This window comes from Alternaria novae-zelandiae (assembly GCF_023758075.1).
Source record: "Alternaria novae-zelandiae strain BMP 2774 chromosome Unknown scaffold_1, whole genome shotgun sequence".
Classification (NCBI taxonomy): domain Eukaryota; kingdom Fungi; phylum Ascomycota; class Dothideomycetes; order Pleosporales; family Pleosporaceae; genus Alternaria; species Alternaria novae-zelandiae.
In genome coordinates, this window is record NW_026056961.1 from 683056 (window position 1) to 702236 (window position 19181).

The following is a 19181-nucleotide window of genomic DNA, read 5'->3' on the forward strand; positions in this document are numbered from 1 at the left end:
AGACCCTGGCTTAGTCATGCTCCACCCGCAATCGATCATGATCAAGGGCATGTGTTGCTGGTTAATCGGACTTTTGCCTTCGTCACATTGTTACAAGAAGCGTATTCAAGAAAACTACCATTGATTTACTACACATATAGAAGACATGGAAGGAAAGATCAAATTGAGCCAAGTAGGAGAGCCGTAACCGAGCCAGAGGCAATGAAGCACCCTACTCACATGTCCCGTCGAGGTGTATCGAAGCGCGCTCCAGCGCCTTCTCTGTATAGGGAATGTTGTGTGATCGCGATATTCTCCAGTCCATTCCTTTTGACGCCCCCAGTACCCAGAAATTGAACGCTTTAGACACCAACCAGGAACACTTTGCCTACCTTTGTGCTCACGAAATATGGCAGCTGTCGCCGACACCTATCAGACCGCTTACTGCATCTCCTCGTCGCTGGCATCGAGGATGTCGTACTCCTCATCGGTCATGAAGCCATCGTCGGACATCAGGGCGACACTCTCAGCATCCTCAAAGAACTCGTCATCTGAGGCAACGGTGACAGTACGTGCAACGGTGCTCTTCTCAGATGGAGAGGCGGGTTGGGCGGTGGTAGAAGACTCGTAAGTGCTGGATTCGGGAGACTCCTTATCAAGCTGAGGGAAGATCATGCCGGAAGCGATGGGCTCAGATGCAGACTGCTTCTCTTCGACTGGGAGTTCGGCAACTGGCTCTTCAACCTTGACCTTCTCCTTGGGAGAAGCAACCGGCTCCTGCTTGATAGTGGCAAGGGCGGCCTCGTGTTCCTTGCGACGGTTGGCCTCCTCGTGCACCTTGCGGCGACCCTCCATGAGACGCTCCATGGCAGCCTTGCGTACACGCTGAACACGCTCCATCTTCTGCTGATCCAGCTGTTGCTGCAGAGAGTGGTGTGCATCCTTCATCTTCTGCAGCTGTTGTTGCTGAGTGTGTTGCATTTGCTTCATGCGCTCAGCCCTGGCCTGTAGGAGGCGGTCATACAGAGGGTTTGACCTAGGAGCCACCTCAAATGTGGTAGCTGAGCCCGAGGCAGCAGTAGGAACCTGAACTGGCATGGGGATAGCTGGCTGAGCAGCGACAGGCGAGGGCACGGCAACGACTGCAATGTCACACCACAGGCGATGGCCGAAGGGCATACCCTCGGGGGTCTTCAGGCGCCAGTAGGAGATGGCAGTGCCCTCGCGCTGGGGTGCCTTCATCAGAACACGGAACTGGGCCTCCTCGCCGGCCTCGACAGTGTGGCCGACCACGTTGCTCTCGCTAGCTTCAGCAAGCTCAACGTGACTCAGAGGACGGGTGTTGTCGATGTTGAGCATGTTGTCACCACCCACGTGTCGGACGCTGCAGCCTCGTGGCCAAGCGTTGGGGCCAGGGTTGCGAAGAGTCCAGACCTGAACGAACTGGTGGCCAGCACAGATCTTGGAGCCATCAATGATGGTGTCCCGGATGAAGTGCGCGTCGAGGCCCTCGGTGGCAGTCTCTGACCTAGGGATGGGAATAGCCTCAGTCTTGACTGGCGCCTTGACCTGGACGGGTACGGCAGGCTTCTCTTGCACCGGCTCAACAGAGTCGACGAGAAGATCACGAATAGCAATCTTCTCCTTCTTGGCCTGGGGCTCGGCCGAGGGCTTCACGTCGACAATGGTCTGGACCTGGGTCGCAGCATTGGTGGAAGGAGCGACTGGGGCGGTCTCAGTTGAGGTAGAGCGCCTATCGCACATGCGGTCGCCGAGTCTAGCCATAGACTTGCGCTGCTTGTCGTCGTTGAGTGTAGTAACGCTAACGCTGCGCACAGGCGTCTGGAACTTGATCAGCGGGTGGGTGTGGTTGTGCTTGTTGCTGGGATGGGCCTCGCAGTTCTGGCAGAAGTCGGTGTCGTGGCAAACAGCACACTTGTAGCGGACGCCGTCAATGTACGACAGATTCTCCTTGTCCTTGCAGAGAGGACCGTCACAGTAGATGCCGTAGTGGCGGTTTACGCTGTTCAGAGGCTCAGCCAATGGCTCGTAAATGGGTACAAAGCGGTGACGCGGGTGGATGAACTTGGCGTTCTTGAGGCAGTCGGAGCAGTAGTCCCAGTCTGGGCAGTTCAAGCACTTGTGACGGACACCGTAGATGAACTTGTCACAGCCATCGCAGACGGCGTTGTGGCGGACGTTCCTGCCAGAATTGCACAAGAAATCGGCCAGGGTAGGCAGGACAGTCTCGGACGTGGCGGGCTTGAAGGTGTGGCCAGGGTGGTGACCGTGCTTGTTGCTAACATGGCAAGTGAGGCAGAGGTCGTAGTCTTCGCAAGGAACGCAGGTAACGAATTCCTTCTCGGGGAGGACCTTGACGCAGCAGTTGCAGGTGCGGGTTGGCTCCTCTTCGTATGTGACGGACTGCTTCTCATCAGTAAAGGCGCCTGGGATCTCCTGTTGTTGGGGCTCCTCGGCCTCGGCCTTGACCTTGGGTGCGATGCGCTGGGTGGTGCTGTTGACGACGCTGCCGTTCTTGACGAAACGCTTGACCATCCAGTGGCCGCTTCCGGGGCAGTGGATGCCGTTGTCTACGCAGGCCGGGCAGAGATCGTAATCACCACCGTCGCATACACTGCAGTGGAAGTGCTCGTCCTCCATGGGCTCGTTGCAGCTGTTGCAGTATACGACCCACGAAGTGCAGGCGTTGCTCGGCTTAGGGCGGAATGCGAGACCGGAGTTGTAGTTCGCAGTTGCGAGGTTGTTGAAGAAGCCTGTACCCTGCATTAGCCGATGATCGTGCGACATGGATATATAGAATTGTTGCTTACTCTGACGAGCGGTGAAGGCCTGCGGTACGGGAGCCTCACCGTCAGCATCTACTGTCGTTGGTGGCGATACAGGGCTGGTGCTCTCGGTGGGCTTGATTTCTGGGGAGCGGGCAATGACCGGAGAGACGGGAGCGCCACCCATTGGAGTGAGGGTCTCGGTGCTGACGGGGTGGGCAGTGGGCTGGTAGTGTCGGACGACATGGTTTGGCGCGGGTGTAGGTGCGGGCGCAGCCACGGGCTCTTCACCAGGAACGGTGGCCCTCAGACGCAACTTGAGCTTCGCCTTTGCGGCGCGGAAGAGCGTCTTGTAGACCTGGGGCTTGTCCGCGTCAAGGGTGACATATGAGGCGGCTGAGTCGGAATAGCGCTCAAAGACGACCTGCTCACCGGCTTCAAGCTGAAGAACACTGCGGAGCTAAACATCACATATCAAGTCAGCATCGTGATTCCCAAGCGTGTTTGATCGTTACGTCCAGGCGGCCGATCCGATCGCCTAGACGTGACAACCTCGGGTTATAGAAAGTCACGAACCTTGTCGGGCAACACGTGAGCTCCGAGATCCTTCAACGGCAGCTTGAACTTCTTCGTCTGGCCGCGGAACAGGACCTTGACGACGATGGGCGTGTCCAGAGTCACGGGGACGTTGTTAGTCGCCGCCATGATGGGCGAGTGAGGCTGGCGATGGGGGAGGAGTAATAGTCAGAGCGACTGCAGCTAGCTGGCCGCCGCTGTATTGAGACAAAGAGGTGCAGCAACTAGGGAGTTGTCGCTGTCGAGGTGGTGGATGGAGAGTTGATTGCGGAGGTGGAGCAGGTGAGACGGCGGCGGAGCTGGAGGTGTAGGTAGTAGCTGCCTAGTGAGTGGGGTCAGTGCAGCGTTAGTGGACGCCGGGGGCGCGCCAACTCTATCGCAGGTACACCGGATTGCCAGTGCTCGCGTCGCAGAGGGCCAAAGGCTGATATTGGCGCCTGGGATCACTTTTCTTATGAACTGATGGTCCGACGGCCAACTCAATTATGTGTCAAGGCACTTCTTGATGCTTTTCCTCGTGTTTGAGCTCCGGATCGGCTGATTCTTGTACTTCGAGTGGCCGAGTGGTTCGCTACCACACAAGGCTTCCAGACACGTCGTCAGCCGTGAGGAGCCGCAAGAATTCGCCCGATTACTACTGCCTTTACCCACTCAATGACTGCCTCCGAAGAGGCTATTGCTCGAGATGATGACGCCATGGTTCAGCCGCACGTGATACTGAAGCGCTCCCGTGCACCAGCTGATCACCGAGATAGCGGTTTCACTGCGATAAAGAGGGCGCTAGCGCAGCGCTCCCGAGCTGCTTGACGGTGGCCGAGAGCCACCGACGTGTCTTGTCTCGCCTCACTTGACGGTTTCGTGATGGAAGATTACACCGCAAGTACCTCAAGTATAAATATGACGATTCCGCATTCCCACTATTCTTCGTGTGTGGCCGCTCCAATTCGCGACGAAGAATGGCCGTTGCGAGGATCGTGGAATGAGGCGAAAATACCAACATAACTTGGCTTGTGCAGCTGTTTGCATAGCGAGTATTGCCTGGGATAACACTCACATTCGGCAATTGCATGGTAAGCCAAGAAGAGGTTCGTAGGATGCAGACGGTTATTGCATAAAAGATGAAAACGTCTCTGATCGAAGGCGTTTTTCAGAAGCGCCAGCGAATGGGTACAATCATTTTGCAACAAAGCCTGAGCACCAATTAAGCCGTTCGTATCTGCCTGAGCTTGCCCTGGGATTGAGTTCTATAGGCCTTGGAATATCGAATCGTTTCTCATTTTGGGGGTATCATGTATAAGCCTCCACAAGCCTGTCCAGCATAACCATGACCTCTCGACACCAACCCTGACTTCAACGCCAACATTCCCTCACTTCCTCCCCTCAACCATAACAATATGATACCCCTCGCTCGTCTTAACCTCCCCAATCTTTGGACTCGCCGTCGTACTCGGCTCCAACTCATACGCCACCTTTTCAAAATCCTGCATCAGACTCCCTCTAACCTTCCAGCCCAGACTACCCCCTTGACGCGCTTTATCCTCGCTCATTTCCCTGGCTACCTCGTCGAATTTCGCGCCGTTGCGCAGCTTCTCGAGAGCTTCTTCCTTTTTCGAGTGCTTTTCGCAGAGTATGTGGCGCACGTTTATCGAGGTTGCGGGCTTGAGTTTGCCTTTTCCTCCGCCGCCACCTTCAGATTTGCTACCGCTGTCGTCTTTGGCTTGGCTCTTGCCTTTGTTTTTGGGTGCCATTGTGTTGTGAGAGGTATGTAGTGGACTGTAGAGGCGAGCGTGTATTGGACGGAGGATTCGCGGATGCGGCTGTTACGGCTGGCAAGGTCGCAATGTAGACGGGTATTGGCTTGGTTCGGAGGCTGGGATCGGTAGTTCGTAGGTTGGAGTTTCAGACCTATCACCTCGAGGTATTTGCAGTATAGTAATGTTATGCGCGTGAAGAACTTGGATTCGTGAAAGTGTACCGGAGCTTGGAGCTCTGATGCGGGGCCACTGGGGCGGCCAGATGCACCGAAGTGGGGTGAAGCCTGAGGCAACAAGGATTAACCTGGCAAGATACGAGAGCGAAAGCATGATGTAGTGGATAAGATTATACAGTTCCTTCGTCAATGGTTTGAATTTATCTCGTAATTGTGCACATCAGTCCTCATTCATGGAGTTGCTGAGCTCGCTATACCCCCATGCCAGTTGCTCGCTGCGGAGCTGGACACTACATAACATATTGACAGGCGTAGTTTCCTGTAGCTTCCCCCAGGCGCTCTTGTTCTTCGTACAACATAGTACGGCACGGCGCGGCAATGTGGGATGGTTCTCATCCGAATAAGTATACAATCAGGGTCCCCATATCCTAGCTACTTCATCCATTGCCGTTGACGATTGCGCGAGGCGCTGTGCCATTGATGCCGTTGTGCTCTCGTACCATGTCCATGAAGCTTTTCTTGGGTTTCGGCTTCTTCTCTGGCTCCTCGTCACTGCTATCTACTAGATGGATACGTCTTCTTTTGCAATCGGAGCGCATATGGCAGAGCAGCGGCCGTAGGGTTTCAATCTTCTCGACTTCGGCGTAAAGCAGCGACTCTTCCACCCAGTACAGGCCCTCCATAGCAGAGAACTGATGCTTAGCTTCCTTGATGCTGTCCTGGATCTTGGCGTAGTCAAACTCCGGCGAGCCTTCCATTGGGAATCGGGTGTCCTGGGCTAACAGCGCAATGTCATATTGGCGAAGTATGGCATCTCGTTGTGCGCGGCTCACGGGAATGCGAGACCATTCAGAGTAAGGAGCGTCGAGATGCGCTAGATCGAGCTCGGGAAGACCAAGTATGCCGACAGCCTGGAACGAACAGATGTACTTCCGATTTGGGATGGCTTGCGAGTCACCGAGGTCCTCAGCATTTGCCAAGAACAAAGGTAGGAAAATAGCAGATACACCAAGTTGCTCCCCTGCGAAATGAAGCGGTCGATTGGTGCCTAATTCGCAGGCGCGTCTCAAAGCTCGGGGGAGCCTGGATATCCGATCTTGACGTTCGAGCAGATCCTTCTGGCGTTTCGCTTCCTGGTCTGCTCGGCGTTGAGTTTCCTGTTCCTCTCGTATTCGTGCTGCTTCTGCTTCTGCTGCTTGACGCTGTGTCTCTGCTTCCGCTTCGGCCTTCTTCTTCGCTTGCTCGATCTCTTCAGCTTTGCGAGCCGCCTCCTCCGCTTCCTTCTGCTTCGCCTCGGCCTCAGCTGCAACTTCGGCGGCTTTGCGTTTCGCTTCTGCCTGTAGCTTGTGTTCCTCTTGACGACGTGCGCGCTCAACTTCTGGAGTTGCTATCCTTTCAGGCGGTACGGGCGTAGATTTGGCAGATGCTGTGGGCGTCCTCTTCACGCTGACATCGTCTGTTGATGCATCCGACATCTTTCTTTTCCTAATCTTGTCTTCAACGGTCTTGTATTTGATCTTGTTCTTGACAACCTTGCGTTCGTCCGGAGAATCGATCTCGGGTGTCGGTTTGGCGCTGAGTGGTCTGCCTGGTTTTGTCCGAATCTTGACTGGCTGCTTAGTACCATGGTCCTCGTCGCTCTCGTCTGAGTGTGCTCGGTCCGGTCGTTTGGGTTCATTGTCATCTGATCGTGCTTTCGCAACCTTCTTGACAGGCTTCGCTTCTTCGCCTTCGCTATAAGAACGCTGCTTGGCCTTCCGGATGGGCGGCCGTACGTCTTCTTCGCTTTCCTCTTCTGATGAATCATCGTCCACAACGCGCTTTCTTCTTTGGTCTTCTCTGGTCGCCTTTTCCTTTCCGGACATGAGTCGTCGAGATTTTTGTGGTGCAGCAGGCTCGGTCGTCGACTTTACCAGCTGCGCGCGTTTTGCATTAGGACGTGGGGAGGACGACCGTTCTCTTCGCGGCGACGTCTTTCTCTTCATGCGGTTCGCCGGGGCGTTTGGAGCTTCTTTCTTGACTCTCCGCGGGCTCCGGTGTGTCGTTTGATATTCCTCGCAGGCGCGCTTCAGCATATCCCTCTCTTCTTCCCACTTAGGACCATGTCGTTCCTCAGAGATCTCGTAATACGTCTTGTTGTCTTTGTTTCGGCGAGTGGGATTGAAGTTGTCTTGCTCGAGAAGTAGTTGTATGATCTTGAGGTATCCTCGTCCGATGGCAACTGTCATGGGCGTTTCTGGGTGTTTGGACGGGTCGGGATCAGCCTTGAGGCCACTCGCGAGGAGGATACTGAGGATGTCGTAGTGTCCACCTCTTGCTGCCGCAACGCCACAGGTAATATTCGGTTTGATGTTACTGTTGATCAGCTCTCCTACAGCAAGGATGTCGCCATCGCCAGCCTTCTCGATCAATGTTTCCACGTTGAACTCGTTGTACAATAATCGCGATGCGGTCTTGGCCTGCTTCTGGGTGCGTTCGGGGTCGTTGTTGGATGTGTCTGCCCGTCTTCTCATCGCCTCTCTAAGCTCCTTCTCAATCTCCTCTGCGTCGTCATCTTCCGGGTCCAGCACATCAATCGCACGCTGACCTTTCTTGTTGGAGTGATGTGGATTGACCTTGCCCTCGTTGAGCAGCAGTTTGACGACATCCAAGTGCGAGTTCTCTACCGCGTCGATAAGAGGAGTGTCTCGATCGTGGCTTTCACAGTCTGTTCGGCAGCCTTTGCTGATCAGGTATCGAACGACAGGCGCCCAACCGTGCAGCGAGGCTTTTTGTAACGGAGCAATACCGGCGTAGTCGGGCTGATTCAGTTCGTCGGGCGCGTCTTCGAAGGCTTCCTTGACTGCATCCAGATCGCCTCTTTCGCTTTCCCGAGCAAGACGCGTTGCGCCAAATCTGTCGACCTTCCGCTGGGGCATAGTGCGTGCAGGCGAGGTCAGCGCACGGTTGGTGGAGCGCTTCACCCGGGCGTGTTGGAGGTGCGGCGCAGACGTGGGCTGCGGTGATGTTGAGTGATCTGAACTCGATCCCGACCAATGCTCTTCTGTCGATAGAGCGAGATTGGTCACCTCGCGGCGTTTGCGGCCTGCGATACCTGTGACGGCGGATTGTGTTGACTGCGAACGCTTGTGTGGGCGGCCAAAACCAGGCGTGCCAGGCGAATGGGGCGGGCGCGCGTCCTTCAAGCCCTCGGTCCTAGCTTTTTGTCGCGGTGGCTCGAAGGTCTTGGGGAAGGACTGATCGCGCTGCTTGCGCTTGCGGTTCTCGACAGTCGACGCGCTGCGGCCGCGAGTAGTAGCTTGTGTGGGAGAGAGGGCGGATCGGGCTGGCGATTTGGCCGAGTCGTTTGGACTGGTGTCCTTGGTGTTTCGCGAGGCCGTGCGGCTGCTGGGTGAAGTAGGAACGGGGCTCTTCGCATCGCGCTCCGAGGCGTGTTTGGCGCCATTGACCTTGACATGGTTGCCGTTGCTCGACCGACGGCGGCCGTTGGGCTGGGCTGAATGCGCCCGTGACTCTTCCTTGATGGAGCGCAGCCGCGATGCATCGTCGTCGTCGTCTTCGACGCGCTCTGTCTTGATCATCTTGTTTTCTTCGGGGTGTTCGTCCCGTGACAGGACGACCGTCTCGGCCTCGGACTCGCCTTCAGCGTCCTGGTCTTCATCGTGAGCATGTTGGGACGGAAACGCGGCCGTCTTGGGTGCCGGGCGAGGCGACGGCGGGCTGTGCGGGCGGTCGTGGTGGAAGGACTTGGGGGCAGAGGGTGCGTTTAAGACCGGATCGGCATTACTGGTCATTACGCTGGGACAGGACACTCGAGTTCCTGCCTCATGCTGGCTTGCAGAGCAAGGGACGGAAGGAGCACAACGGAGGCCTCTGCAGGAGGGTGGGCGCGGGCGGCAACAACAACAGGGCGCTGGGCTGCTCGACGGGCTGCGATGGACGGCGCGGTCGGGGGTGGGTGATGAAGGCGCGTTGTGAGGTGTAGTGGAGGAGGAGCGACACGGAGAAGAGCTGAGAGGCTTGCCAGTAGCAGGCAGCGCTCCACCATTCACCGGCCTGCGCCAGCCATGGGGGGCATGGATCGTCAAGGCAACCCTGCACTCGCCTTTGTGCTGCTATCAAGCCATCGTCTATCGTGAACGGAGAACAACAAGCGACGCGACATCACGATTACCGCGCCGTGTGGCCGTGACGTTTGCTGCTGCGTGGCTCGCTGTCTGTCAGTCGGCCTCTTCCACTCATAGGGAGCGCTGCGAGCTGCTGGTCCCGTGTTCCTCGTGGCTCGCCATCCCAGCCGAAACAGGACTCCCAAGGTTCCAAACCGCCGCTAACTCGGCCTTTGCCGCGTTATTTAGCCCTCATCATCTCCTGCGGGCCAGATTGTTTGGTCGCGAGAACCACGGAGAGATTGGCTTTGGCGACACGTGACTCGCCCGTCGAATAAGCGGTCAGCACCAGTCAGGGCTTCATCATTCTGCCGTCAGAGCCCCCTACGCGTTCACTTTCCAATACTCCCGACATGGCCTCGCTATCGCGTTCGCTCTCAGCTATAGGCTACCGCGTCGAGGACCTGCATCCCGTGGCCCTGCTGCGCATCTTCTACCTCGCTGCGTCTCTTCTTGTATCGCGGCACCATTCACCTCCACATGCAACCTCACTAACCAGTCCGGCTTACTAGATCCTCGTCATTCAGGCTGTTCCTGCCCTGCGCTCGCGCTTTCTTGCTTATGGCTCCCGTGTCACCGGCGTGAGCGGGAGGAAGGAGCCACCCGTTCAGCAGTCGGTTCTCACTCGTACCCTCGACTACGCTGCGTCGCTACAAGTGCCCCACAACTACTTCACCCACTTCTACATCACGTCCGTGCTCTGCTCGCTGTTCTGGGCATGGAGACTGCACGTGTGGGAAGCTGGAAGGCAGCAGCAGATTGTCTGGGCGCTCCTGCTGCTTCAGGGCCTGCGACGCATGCTCGAGTCGTACGCATACACCTCGACGAGCAAGAGCCGGATGTGGTTCGCCCACTGGGTTCTAGGACTTCTCTTCTACATCACGATAAACATGTCCATCTGGGTTGAGACACCTAGCAATGCCGCCGGCAACTGGGCATTGGTGCCGGGAGTTGTCACCGCGCAGATGCTGCAACACTCCTACCACAGCTACCTCTACCGCCTCCGCACCGAGAGCAACGGCTACCAGCTTCCCTCGCATACCGTATTTCCGAACCTCCTCTGCCCGCACTATACCTGCGAGGTCGTCATCTACGCGCTATTGTCGCTCATAGCAGCTCCTGAGGGCACCTGGGTCAATTGGACACTGGTCTGCGCGACCATATTTGTCGCTACAAACCTAGGAGTGACGGCCATCGGAACAAAGGAGTGGTACGTGGAGAAATTCGGTGCCGCCAAGGTAGGTCCGCGGAAGAGAATGGTCCCTGGTATCTGGTGAAGCGTGTTTCGTATAGAAGTGGGCATGCTGTTCGACGATTTCCAGATGTCGATACGATGTTCCACCATATCCATGCCCGGCCGCATCACCTCGTGCTTTCATTTACTGCAAGCGCGGTTTTCTCTGCTATCTGTACACCCCTCCAACACTCCTTCCCACCGCCTAAAGTGGTCTTCCGTAGTGATGACGACAGGCGGGACGAAGTTGGTATTCCCGCGCCGCCTACGCCCTTCTGCCCTCTGTGCGGGGTATCTTGCAGCGAGTAGCCCCACCTTGGATGGTTATTTAGAGCAAGTAACCACATTCAGCAGATCGTCCTGCACTGTATCGTGCGGTATCGTTGGTGGCTTGCTTACACACGGTAGTTGGAGACTATGATGCTATCGCAATATAAATCAGACTTGTTCCCTTTTGACAGTGGAGCACCTATTTCTTAAACTTCCACTCTGCAACATGTCTCAATCCGAAGCACCCAAAGATCTGCCCGAGATGGAGTACCGCTTCATGGGCAAGAGCGGACTGCAAATCTCTGCCATTTCCCTCGGTGGTTGGCTCACATACGGCGGTCATGTCGGCGATGATAACACGTTCGCTTGTCTCAAAGCAGCATTTGATGCTGGGTAAGTCAAAGCATACGATACACGTATGTGACGTACACTGACTTTGTATCTGTTTCTCTGCAGTATCAACTTCTTCGATTGCGCTGAAGGATACGCAAAGGGCGAGTCTGAGAAGGTCATGGGTCGGGCAATTAAACACTTCAAGTGGAACAGGAACGATATTGTCGTCTCGACCAAGGTATTAGACGCTGGAGTGGAATTAGACCATAGAACTGTATTGATTGGTGTAGATCTACTGGGGTACACACAACTCCGCCCTCCCCTCCCCACGCAACAAGATCAACAACCTGGGGCTATCGCGGAAGCATCTTATCGAAGCAACCGAAGCCTCGCTCGAACGACTACAACTAAGCTATGTCGACATCCTGTATGCGCATCGCCCGGATCGCTACACACCCATCGAAGAAACAGTACGCGCCTTCAACTACCTTATCAACACGGGTAAAACCTTCTACTGGGGCACATCTGAATGGCTCGCCTCTGAGATCGAAGAGGCATGGGCCGTAGCCGACCGTCTCGGACTCATCGGCCCCATTGTCGAACAGCCCGGCTACTCACTGCTCCGCCCTCAGAAGGTAGACCAAGAGTTCAAAGACGCAGGCCTCTACACCCGCCGCGGTCTCGGTCTCACCATCTTCTCTCCGCTTCAAGGCGGTCTCCTCACAGGGAAATACGTCGACGGCGTGCCAGAAGATTCGCGTCTCCGCGTATCAGACGACCCATACATTCAGTCCGTCATGAAAGGCGTTGGCAGCGATGCGTGGAACGAGCAGCAAGGCAAGATCAAGAAGCTCATGGAGGTTGCGAAGAAGCTTGATACTGACGTTGCGACACTGTCCATGGCGTGGGTGCTGTCAAACAAGAACGTGTCGAGTGCTATCACGGGTGCGTCGCGGCCGGAGCAGATTTATCAGACGGTCAAGGCGGTTGATGTTTATCGCAAGTTGACCAAGGAGAATTTGGAGGAAATTGAAGAGGTTATGGGGAGTAAGCCTGAGGCTCTTACTATGAGATTTGGATGAACGTATGTAGACATTGCGAAGATAGACCTGAGGTAGACTAGACTGTAGAAGTCACACTTGACTTGCATTATAATGAGACATCATGAAGGTATTGACGAACTCGTGCTATGTCCTTCCCGCCGGACCTCCATGAGGCTAGCTTCGTCACGGGTTCTCGCGTTCCAGTGTATGGTCCGTGCCACGTTTGCCTAACGCAACAGGCTACACCGTGCCGTCTGATGCGACGACTACAACACCTCACGCCTTCGCTCTCTCTTTTGATTGCAACTTCTCTAATTCATCACGTCCAACACTGCCAAAGCACATAATTCATTCGGCCTCCAGTGTTTTGACGTCGTAAAATTAGCGGCACGCGACGCTAGTCACCACACGCGAAGCGCGCAGAAGAAGCATACTGTAACGCAATCATGGCTGGTAAAGAGGCGACAGTTTACATCCTAGATCTGGGACGGTCAATGGGTGAAAAGAGACATGGCCGCGAACAGACAGACCTGGATTGGGCATTGGAGTATGTGTGGGACAAGATCACCACTACTGTAAGTCGACGTTCATTTGGAGATTTAGTATGTTCAATGCTCGTGAAGCTTCAATTGCCGCTCAATGCCGTCATGTCTCGAAGGTTAATAAATGTTTAGGTCGCGTCAGGCAGAAAGACCGCGCTGATGAGCGTGATTGGCTGTCGGACAGATGAAACGGATCTTGCTGGCAACATGGAAGAAGGGGAAGGATACGAAAACATAAAAGTATTCTCAAATTTGAAGCAGTAAGCTGTCAGACACGAATTATGTTGTATGTACTAACAGGTGCGAGATATCTACTCGGCGACATTCGGATGCTGCAAGACCAGCTCAAACCAAGCAAGACAGACAGCGGCGACCGTGAGCAACATGCATCTTTAGTTTTACTTCCTGCTAACTGTCACAGTGCTTTCCGCACTTGCCGTAGCTGTTTACATGATTGGCAATGCGACGCAAGGTGCCAAAGGCAACCCATTGAAGTACGATCGCAGGGTCATCATTGTGACTGACGGTCGTGGTCAAATGGACACAAGCGATCTCGAAGAGATGGCGGCGAAGATCAAAGACCCGGCTGCTCCATTCGAGATCGTGTTGCTCGGTCTCGATTTTGATGACGAAGATGTGGGTTATAAAGAGGAGGGCAAGAACTCGGAAAAGGTACGTGACGCGATCGCCAAAGCGGACAATGATTGACCCAATCTAGGCAAAGAACGAAAGTATATTGAAAAGCTTCATAAATGACTGCGATGGCAACTTCGGCACACTTGCGACAGCCGTCGATCAACTTCATACACCGCGTCTCAAGGAAACCCGCCCTGTTCAGAGCTACAGAGGCTCGCTTACATTGGGAGATGCTAGCAAGTACGAGGCCACCATTACCATTGACGTCGAGCGATATCCATGTACCATGATATCAAAGCCGCCCACAGCAAGTACGTTCGCAGTACGAACGGATCCGGGCGCATCGGGGCAGTCACCGGCGACTGTCGTGGGCGAAGACCAGCCGATGCCTGATCTGGCAGCAGTCCACAACCAGCGCGTCTACCAAGTGGACAACCTGGATGAGCCTGGTCTGAAGAACCCCGTTGAGCTTGACGAGCTAGAGCGCGGCTATGAATACGGCAGAACTGCAGTGCACATCTCAGAGTCCGATATGAATGTCGTCAAACTGGAAACCCAACAGTCTCTTGAATTGGTCGGCTTTGTAAAGATGGAGGAGTTCGAGCGTTATCTTCCCATTGGCCGCTCCAACTTCATCGTACCGCAGAAGGCCAATACCCAAGCACAGCTCGCTTTGTCCTCTTTTATTCACGCTCTCTACGAAGCCGATTGCTATGCGATCGCAAGACTGGTGGCAAAAGACCTCAAACCTCCAGTGTTGCTGCTCCTTGTTCCCCGTATCGAGCTGGAGTGGGAGGCTTTGGTCGATGTCGAGCTTCCCTTCGAGGAAGACATGAGACGGTACAAGTTCCCACCGTTAGATCGAAAGCTCACAGTCAGTGGCAAAACTATCACAGAGCATAGAGACTTGCCTACCGACAAGCTCCTCGACGCAATGAGCGACTATGTCGATGCAATGGATCTATCGACATTTGGCCGCGACGAAGAGGGTAACCCAGAGGAATACGCAAAACCAGAGGATACGTTCTCACCCCTTGTCCACCGCATTGGGCATGTGATCAAATGGCGAGCAACGCACCCCGACCCTACGCTGCCTATTCCCGATCCACCCGAGATCCTAATGAAGTACTCCGCGCCACCAGCAGAGCTCCTCGCCGCATCGGAAAAGCAATTCAAGAGGTTGATGGAAGCAGCAGATGTCAAGAAAGTCCCACCAAAGGTCAAAGGTCGAGGAAAACGCCAGCGTGGAGATCGCGACAAGCCACTCTCCGGTCTCGATGTTGACGCACTCCTTGGCAACCCCAAACGAGTCAAGATCGAAACCAACAACCTCATACCCTCATTCAAGCAAGCACTGGCCGCTTCTGATGACATGGAGGCTATTCAAGAAGCCGTGGACGACGTTGCAAAGGAGATTCGCAACCTTATCAGCAACAGTGTGGGCGATAATGCTTATGGACGGGCACTTGAGGCCATTCGCGTCATGCGCGAGGAGCTTATCGAGCTCGAGGAGCCAGACATATACAACCCCTTCATCAAGCAATTGAAGGAAGACATCCTGGGCGGCAAGCTGAATGGCAATCGTCGCGATATGTGGTGGAAGATCAAGGGGAGCAAGTATGGACTTGTGGACTTGAACAGGTGCCACACTAGCGCTGTGACTGAGGATGAAGCGAGGAGATTTTATGAGATTTGAGGGGACTGAACTGTTGAGATGCACAAGGCGGCCTGAGATAGATGAACAGGTTTCAATGACTGCTTGCGATATCATCCCACATTCAAACGCCTGTAGCGAGTCCATTTATCGTGTTGCGAGCTCGTGATGTGAACCATATGCGATTGCGAATCGCTTCTTTTCGTTGGCCAAAGCCATAGTTCAGTACTACAATACTGCCTCTCGGATGTAGCGAGATCACTGTAGCATGATTGTATGCACAAATGTATTTGTGTCGTGTAGTAGTGACTTTGTTTGCTGCTGCGCGTACATGTCTTGTTGCGGATGACTCTCGGCTAACGCACCTGTTCCGTCCGAGCTTCCTCCGTGCCTCCCTCCATGGCTTTCCTGCACCAGACACCACGACACCGCTCATCAGGCGTTCGTCATGTTCAAGCGCAGCATTGACCGTTTCAGATGTGTAAGCCACACGTCGCCACTATGATAGTTTTCGCGCGCGAATGGACCAGGCGCAGCCAAGGGCCTGATAAGTCGGTCGCGCGATGCGGCTGGCTGCCGTTGTTGTTGCGACACTCCCGTGCGAGCACCGGGGACCGACTGACATCAGATGATGAGCCTCTAACGTGTGCAACCCCTGCCAGCTGACGATTACAGCTCAGCCCTAGGAAGATGCAGCTCAGCTACGACGCCAGAGCGGCCATTCCGAGGATGCTGACCGGTCTTTTGTAAAACCATCTAGGATATCTATTCCACAGTGCGGACCCTTATCTTCTTCAAACATGCAACTACAGACTCTCAAACTACTGAGACATGATCCAGCCAAGCGCTCTATGTGCCAATCCGGTTTTTGACGCCTCCAACAAATGCCAACATGGAACCTCAAACTCCACAATACTCATATTTACCTGCATCGCCGGACATTCGCATATCCCGACCAGGTTATGCCTCTCTACCTTCACGAACAAGCGACGAGTCCACCGACAGCAGGCGCGGGACGCCATCAAGATACAGCGAAAACGTCAACGACCCAGGCCTAGGTATCCAAATGGAGCCCATGCCATCACCCAAATCACCAGGCTCTACGTATTGGCGGCAGGACACACCTAATACGAAGCCTGGTGCCTTTTCTCCTCCAATTTACTCTCCAGGGCCACGGCCACCATACTCCAGAACACCGGATACACTGTATTCCTTTGGATCAGGCATCTCGAGAGCGCGAACAGATCCTATGACCGAGAGGTTGATAGCACACCGAGCGACGCAGTCAACTCAATGGCGAGTAAACTGGCGTGGGCCAGCACTCATGGTGTTTGCTTTCATCATGGGCATCGTGTTTGCGCTTCTTCAACACCTCTTGTATACTTTCTTGCACCACCAGCGAGAAGAGGACGAGGACAAGAAATTTCGCTGGGTTCTGTATGGGCGCGCACTTGCCTATCTATCGAAGCTTGCTTTCGGCGGATGTGTGATTCTGGTGTTCCGTCAGCGCATGTGGAGAGCGTTTAGGAGCCGGGCTTTCACAGTGCTGTCTATCGACCAGATCTTCGGGGCTACGGAAGATCCATCAATCTTTGGCAATTGGGAGGCCCTTTCTAGTGCACCGGTTCTGTGCGCTATTGCCTTGGTGAGTAACTATCCCTTCAAGAACTGTATAGAATATATCACTAATCAAAGATGCTGGCTTGCAGGTCATCTGGCTGGTCCCGCTGGCAACAATCATCTTCTCGCCCGGTGCGCTTACCTTCGGAACCTATCTCGACAGCGAGACAATCGATCTCAACGTTCCCACGCTGAACTTCTCGATGGAGTCCACAAAAGACTGGCGACATCCGGTGAAGTTGGCAGACGGAAGCAACAAGAGATCGATGATGTATTACAATACTACAGATTTATCTGGCACTGCACCAGGGTGGTTTGACTATTACGATCAGCCCTCGGCGGAGTTAAGACGTGTCGCTCTTCTGCTGGCTTATAGCAACGTGGACCGTCCCAACATCAGGCAAGATGCTCGGCAAGACGCTTGTGGAGGGCGGTTCAATTGCACGTACGAACAAAGCTTTGTTGGGCCGAGCTACCAGTGCGAAGAAATAGCAAGTGGTGCAGATGACGATGAGAGACTAACGGAATTGGGTGCGCCCTTCAACATGAGCATTTTGGCACCGCGGGGCCGCTTCGTTTACTACGCCGACGTCGACGAGGGCGAATATGCCCGCCCGCAAGCCGACAACTTCCGCAAAGGTTCGGGTGGTATACCTGATGGTGAAATTCCAGTCGACCTGGGTGTCTTCAAGTCAGAACCTGCGCTCTGGATTGGCTATGCGTTCAATTCCACAGTAAAGCTCGCGGAAGACGACCCTCTTGCAAAGAACTGGACACATCGCTATGATGCACGAATCATGCGCTGCTTACATGTGGAGACTAAGTATACAGTCAGCTGGAACTTCACTGAACCCTTCTTCAATTCCACGGTCAAGCTAGAACCGCAGAGGCTCATTATAGATGCCAGCTTTCCGCGGGGAGTTGACGGCAAGACCAACTACACCATCGCTCCGGGACCAGCAGAAAATTACGTCAGCCCGCGGGACGATGTGGGTCTATACAAGAAGACGGCCGCATACCATGCTGTCGGCGACATGTTCAGAAACTTTCTTCGTGGGCACGTTGATCTCGAACCGCCATTGCCAGGACCATACTACGCACAAGTCTATTCTGATGTTACAAAGACACGACTAGTCGAGAAGAACAGCGAGCCTAAGCAAAACTTGACCGACGAGATCGAGACCTTCTACTCAGACATGGTTCTGTCATTGCTATCAGCGCCAGAGATGCTAGCAGTCGCCGAAGAACAGCGTACAGTGAACCGCTCGCGACTCCAGTCCTCATTCGTCTACGTCCCCGAACGGCTCTGGCAATGTTACGCGCCAGTCATCTTCATCACACTCCTCATCCTCCTCTTCGGCGCTTTCACAATCTGGCAAGACGGAACGACATTCTCGACTGGCTTCTCTCGCATTCTAGTTACCACACGGAACACCACCTTGGATGACATTAGCCGCGGCGCATGTTTGGGCAATGATCCATTTCCGTTGGAGTTGATGCATACTAGACTCAAGTTTGGTGTTCTTGCAAACAGTAACGATCCAGAGTACATGAGGGAACATGGGTATCAGGGGATTGGCGACTTTCAGAGTGTGAATCACTGTGCTTTTGGCGTTGCTTCAGAAATCGCGCCTATTGTTAGAGGTGCGCCGTATGCGGGGTTAACAAAGCGACGGAACGGGCAAGTGCCGATAAAGTCGGAGATGGAGGATGAATAGACAGGTGGATCCAACATCCTGCACCCGCTTTGGCTGGCTCAGCCTGTACCGTATACGCATATCTAGCGCGGATGTCGCCTGCTCGGAGACATCTCGCCGGACGCAAGTTTCTAAGGCGTTTTGAGAAGGCAAACAAATTCAAAGCATGGCCATCTCTTTTTGCTGTTGATGCTCGTTGATTGAATGAATGTCGGACCCAAGCGAGATGGCCCCGGGGGTGGCTGTCGGCACGTGCGGGGGTCGCTGACCATCTTGTCGCTAGCGCGCTGGTTCTTCCCGTGCCTCTGCCCAGTAAGCTCTCATTCTCTCATCTTGAGTTTGCGACACGTGATGCCCCAGCCTATTGTATGTGAACCCGTCTTCGAGAGCTTCCTGGAACGCGTCGGCCTCGACACCCGTTACGTCACGGCTGCACGCACAACTGGATAGTGTGGGGGCGGAAGCGTCGATCGGCCCAACCTCCTGAACCCGAGCACCATTGACGAACCGTCGCCCAGACATCGAGATCGTATCGAGCTAATGGGCAGGTCTTGTCAAGCATTGAAGTTTGCTGATATTACAACCGGAGAGGAACAAGGTAATGGGCAACTGCCATGGCCTTTATCCACGCAAGCGCGCCAAACTGCCGCGCACATTATTGTTCGATGCTGTCTCTCGGCTTCCCAGCTATGACCATGCGCAAGGCTCAAAGACG

At 54.6% G+C, this 19181-nt stretch overlaps 7 protein-coding genes across 7 annotated transcripts; 4 read left to right on the forward strand and 3 right to left on the reverse strand.

Annotated features, from left to right (window-relative positions):
* Window positions 1-420: 420 nt before the first annotated feature.
* On the reverse strand, window positions 421-3470 carry J4E88_000194 (uncharacterized protein; the record flags this gene model as incomplete). Its single annotated transcript, XM_049393874.1, has 3 exons — window positions 421-2753; window positions 2811-3225; window positions 3342-3470. 3 exons carry the CDS (start codon window positions 3468-3470, stop codon window positions 421-423), a joined length of 2877 nt encoding a protein of 958 aa, XP_049259703.1.
* A 1238-nt stretch (window positions 3471-4708) lies between these two features.
* On the reverse strand, window positions 4709-5089 carry PIN4 (Peptidyl-prolyl cis-trans isomerase pin4; the record flags this gene model as incomplete). The annotated part of the gene is made up of 1 exon (XM_049393875.1): window positions 4709-5089. The coding sequence occupies one exon, from the start codon at window positions 5087-5089 to the stop codon at window positions 4709-4711; it is 381 nt and encodes a 126-aa protein (XP_049259704.1).
* Window positions 5090-5708: 619 nt separating this feature from the next.
* On the reverse strand, window positions 5709-9065 carry J4E88_000196 (uncharacterized protein; the record flags this gene model as incomplete). Its single annotated transcript, XM_049393876.1, has 1 exon — window positions 5709-9065. One exon carries the CDS (start codon window positions 9063-9065, stop codon window positions 5709-5711), a length of 3357 nt encoding a protein of 1118 aa, XP_049259705.1.
* Window positions 9066-9790: 725 nt separating this feature from the next.
* J4E88_000197 (uncharacterized protein) lies at window positions 9791-10714 on the forward strand (the record flags this gene model as incomplete). The annotated part of the gene is made up of 2 exons (XM_049393877.1): window positions 9791-9892; window positions 9950-10714. The coding sequence occupies 2 exons, from the start codon at window positions 9791-9793 to the stop codon at window positions 10712-10714; spliced, it is 867 nt and encodes a 288-aa protein (XP_049259706.1).
* A 453-nt stretch (window positions 10715-11167) lies between these two features.
* Window positions 11168-12356, forward strand: J4E88_000198 (uncharacterized protein; the record flags this gene model as incomplete). The annotated part of the gene is made up of 3 exons (XM_049393878.1): window positions 11168-11334; window positions 11398-11512; window positions 11565-12356. 3 exons carry the CDS (start codon window positions 11168-11170, stop codon window positions 12354-12356), a joined length of 1074 nt encoding a protein of 357 aa, XP_049259707.1.
* Window positions 12357-12763: 407 nt separating this feature from the next.
* On the forward strand, window positions 12764-15191 carry KU80 (ATP-dependent DNA helicase II subunit 2; the record flags this gene model as incomplete). The annotated part of the gene is made up of 5 exons (XM_049393879.1): window positions 12764-12892; window positions 12992-13119; window positions 13167-13234; window positions 13281-13531; window positions 13578-15191. The coding sequence occupies 5 exons, from the start codon at window positions 12764-12766 to the stop codon at window positions 15189-15191; spliced, it is 2190 nt and encodes a 729-aa protein (XP_049259708.1).
* A 1300-nt stretch (window positions 15192-16491) lies between these two features.
* J4E88_000200 (uncharacterized protein) lies at window positions 16492-18487 on the forward strand (the record flags this gene model as incomplete). The annotated part of the gene is made up of 3 exons (XM_049393880.1): window positions 16492-16500; window positions 16549-16794; window positions 16826-18487. The coding sequence occupies 3 exons, from the start codon at window positions 16492-16494 to the stop codon at window positions 18485-18487; spliced, it is 1917 nt and encodes a 638-aa protein (XP_049259709.1).
* Window positions 18488-19181: the final 694 nt, after the last annotated feature.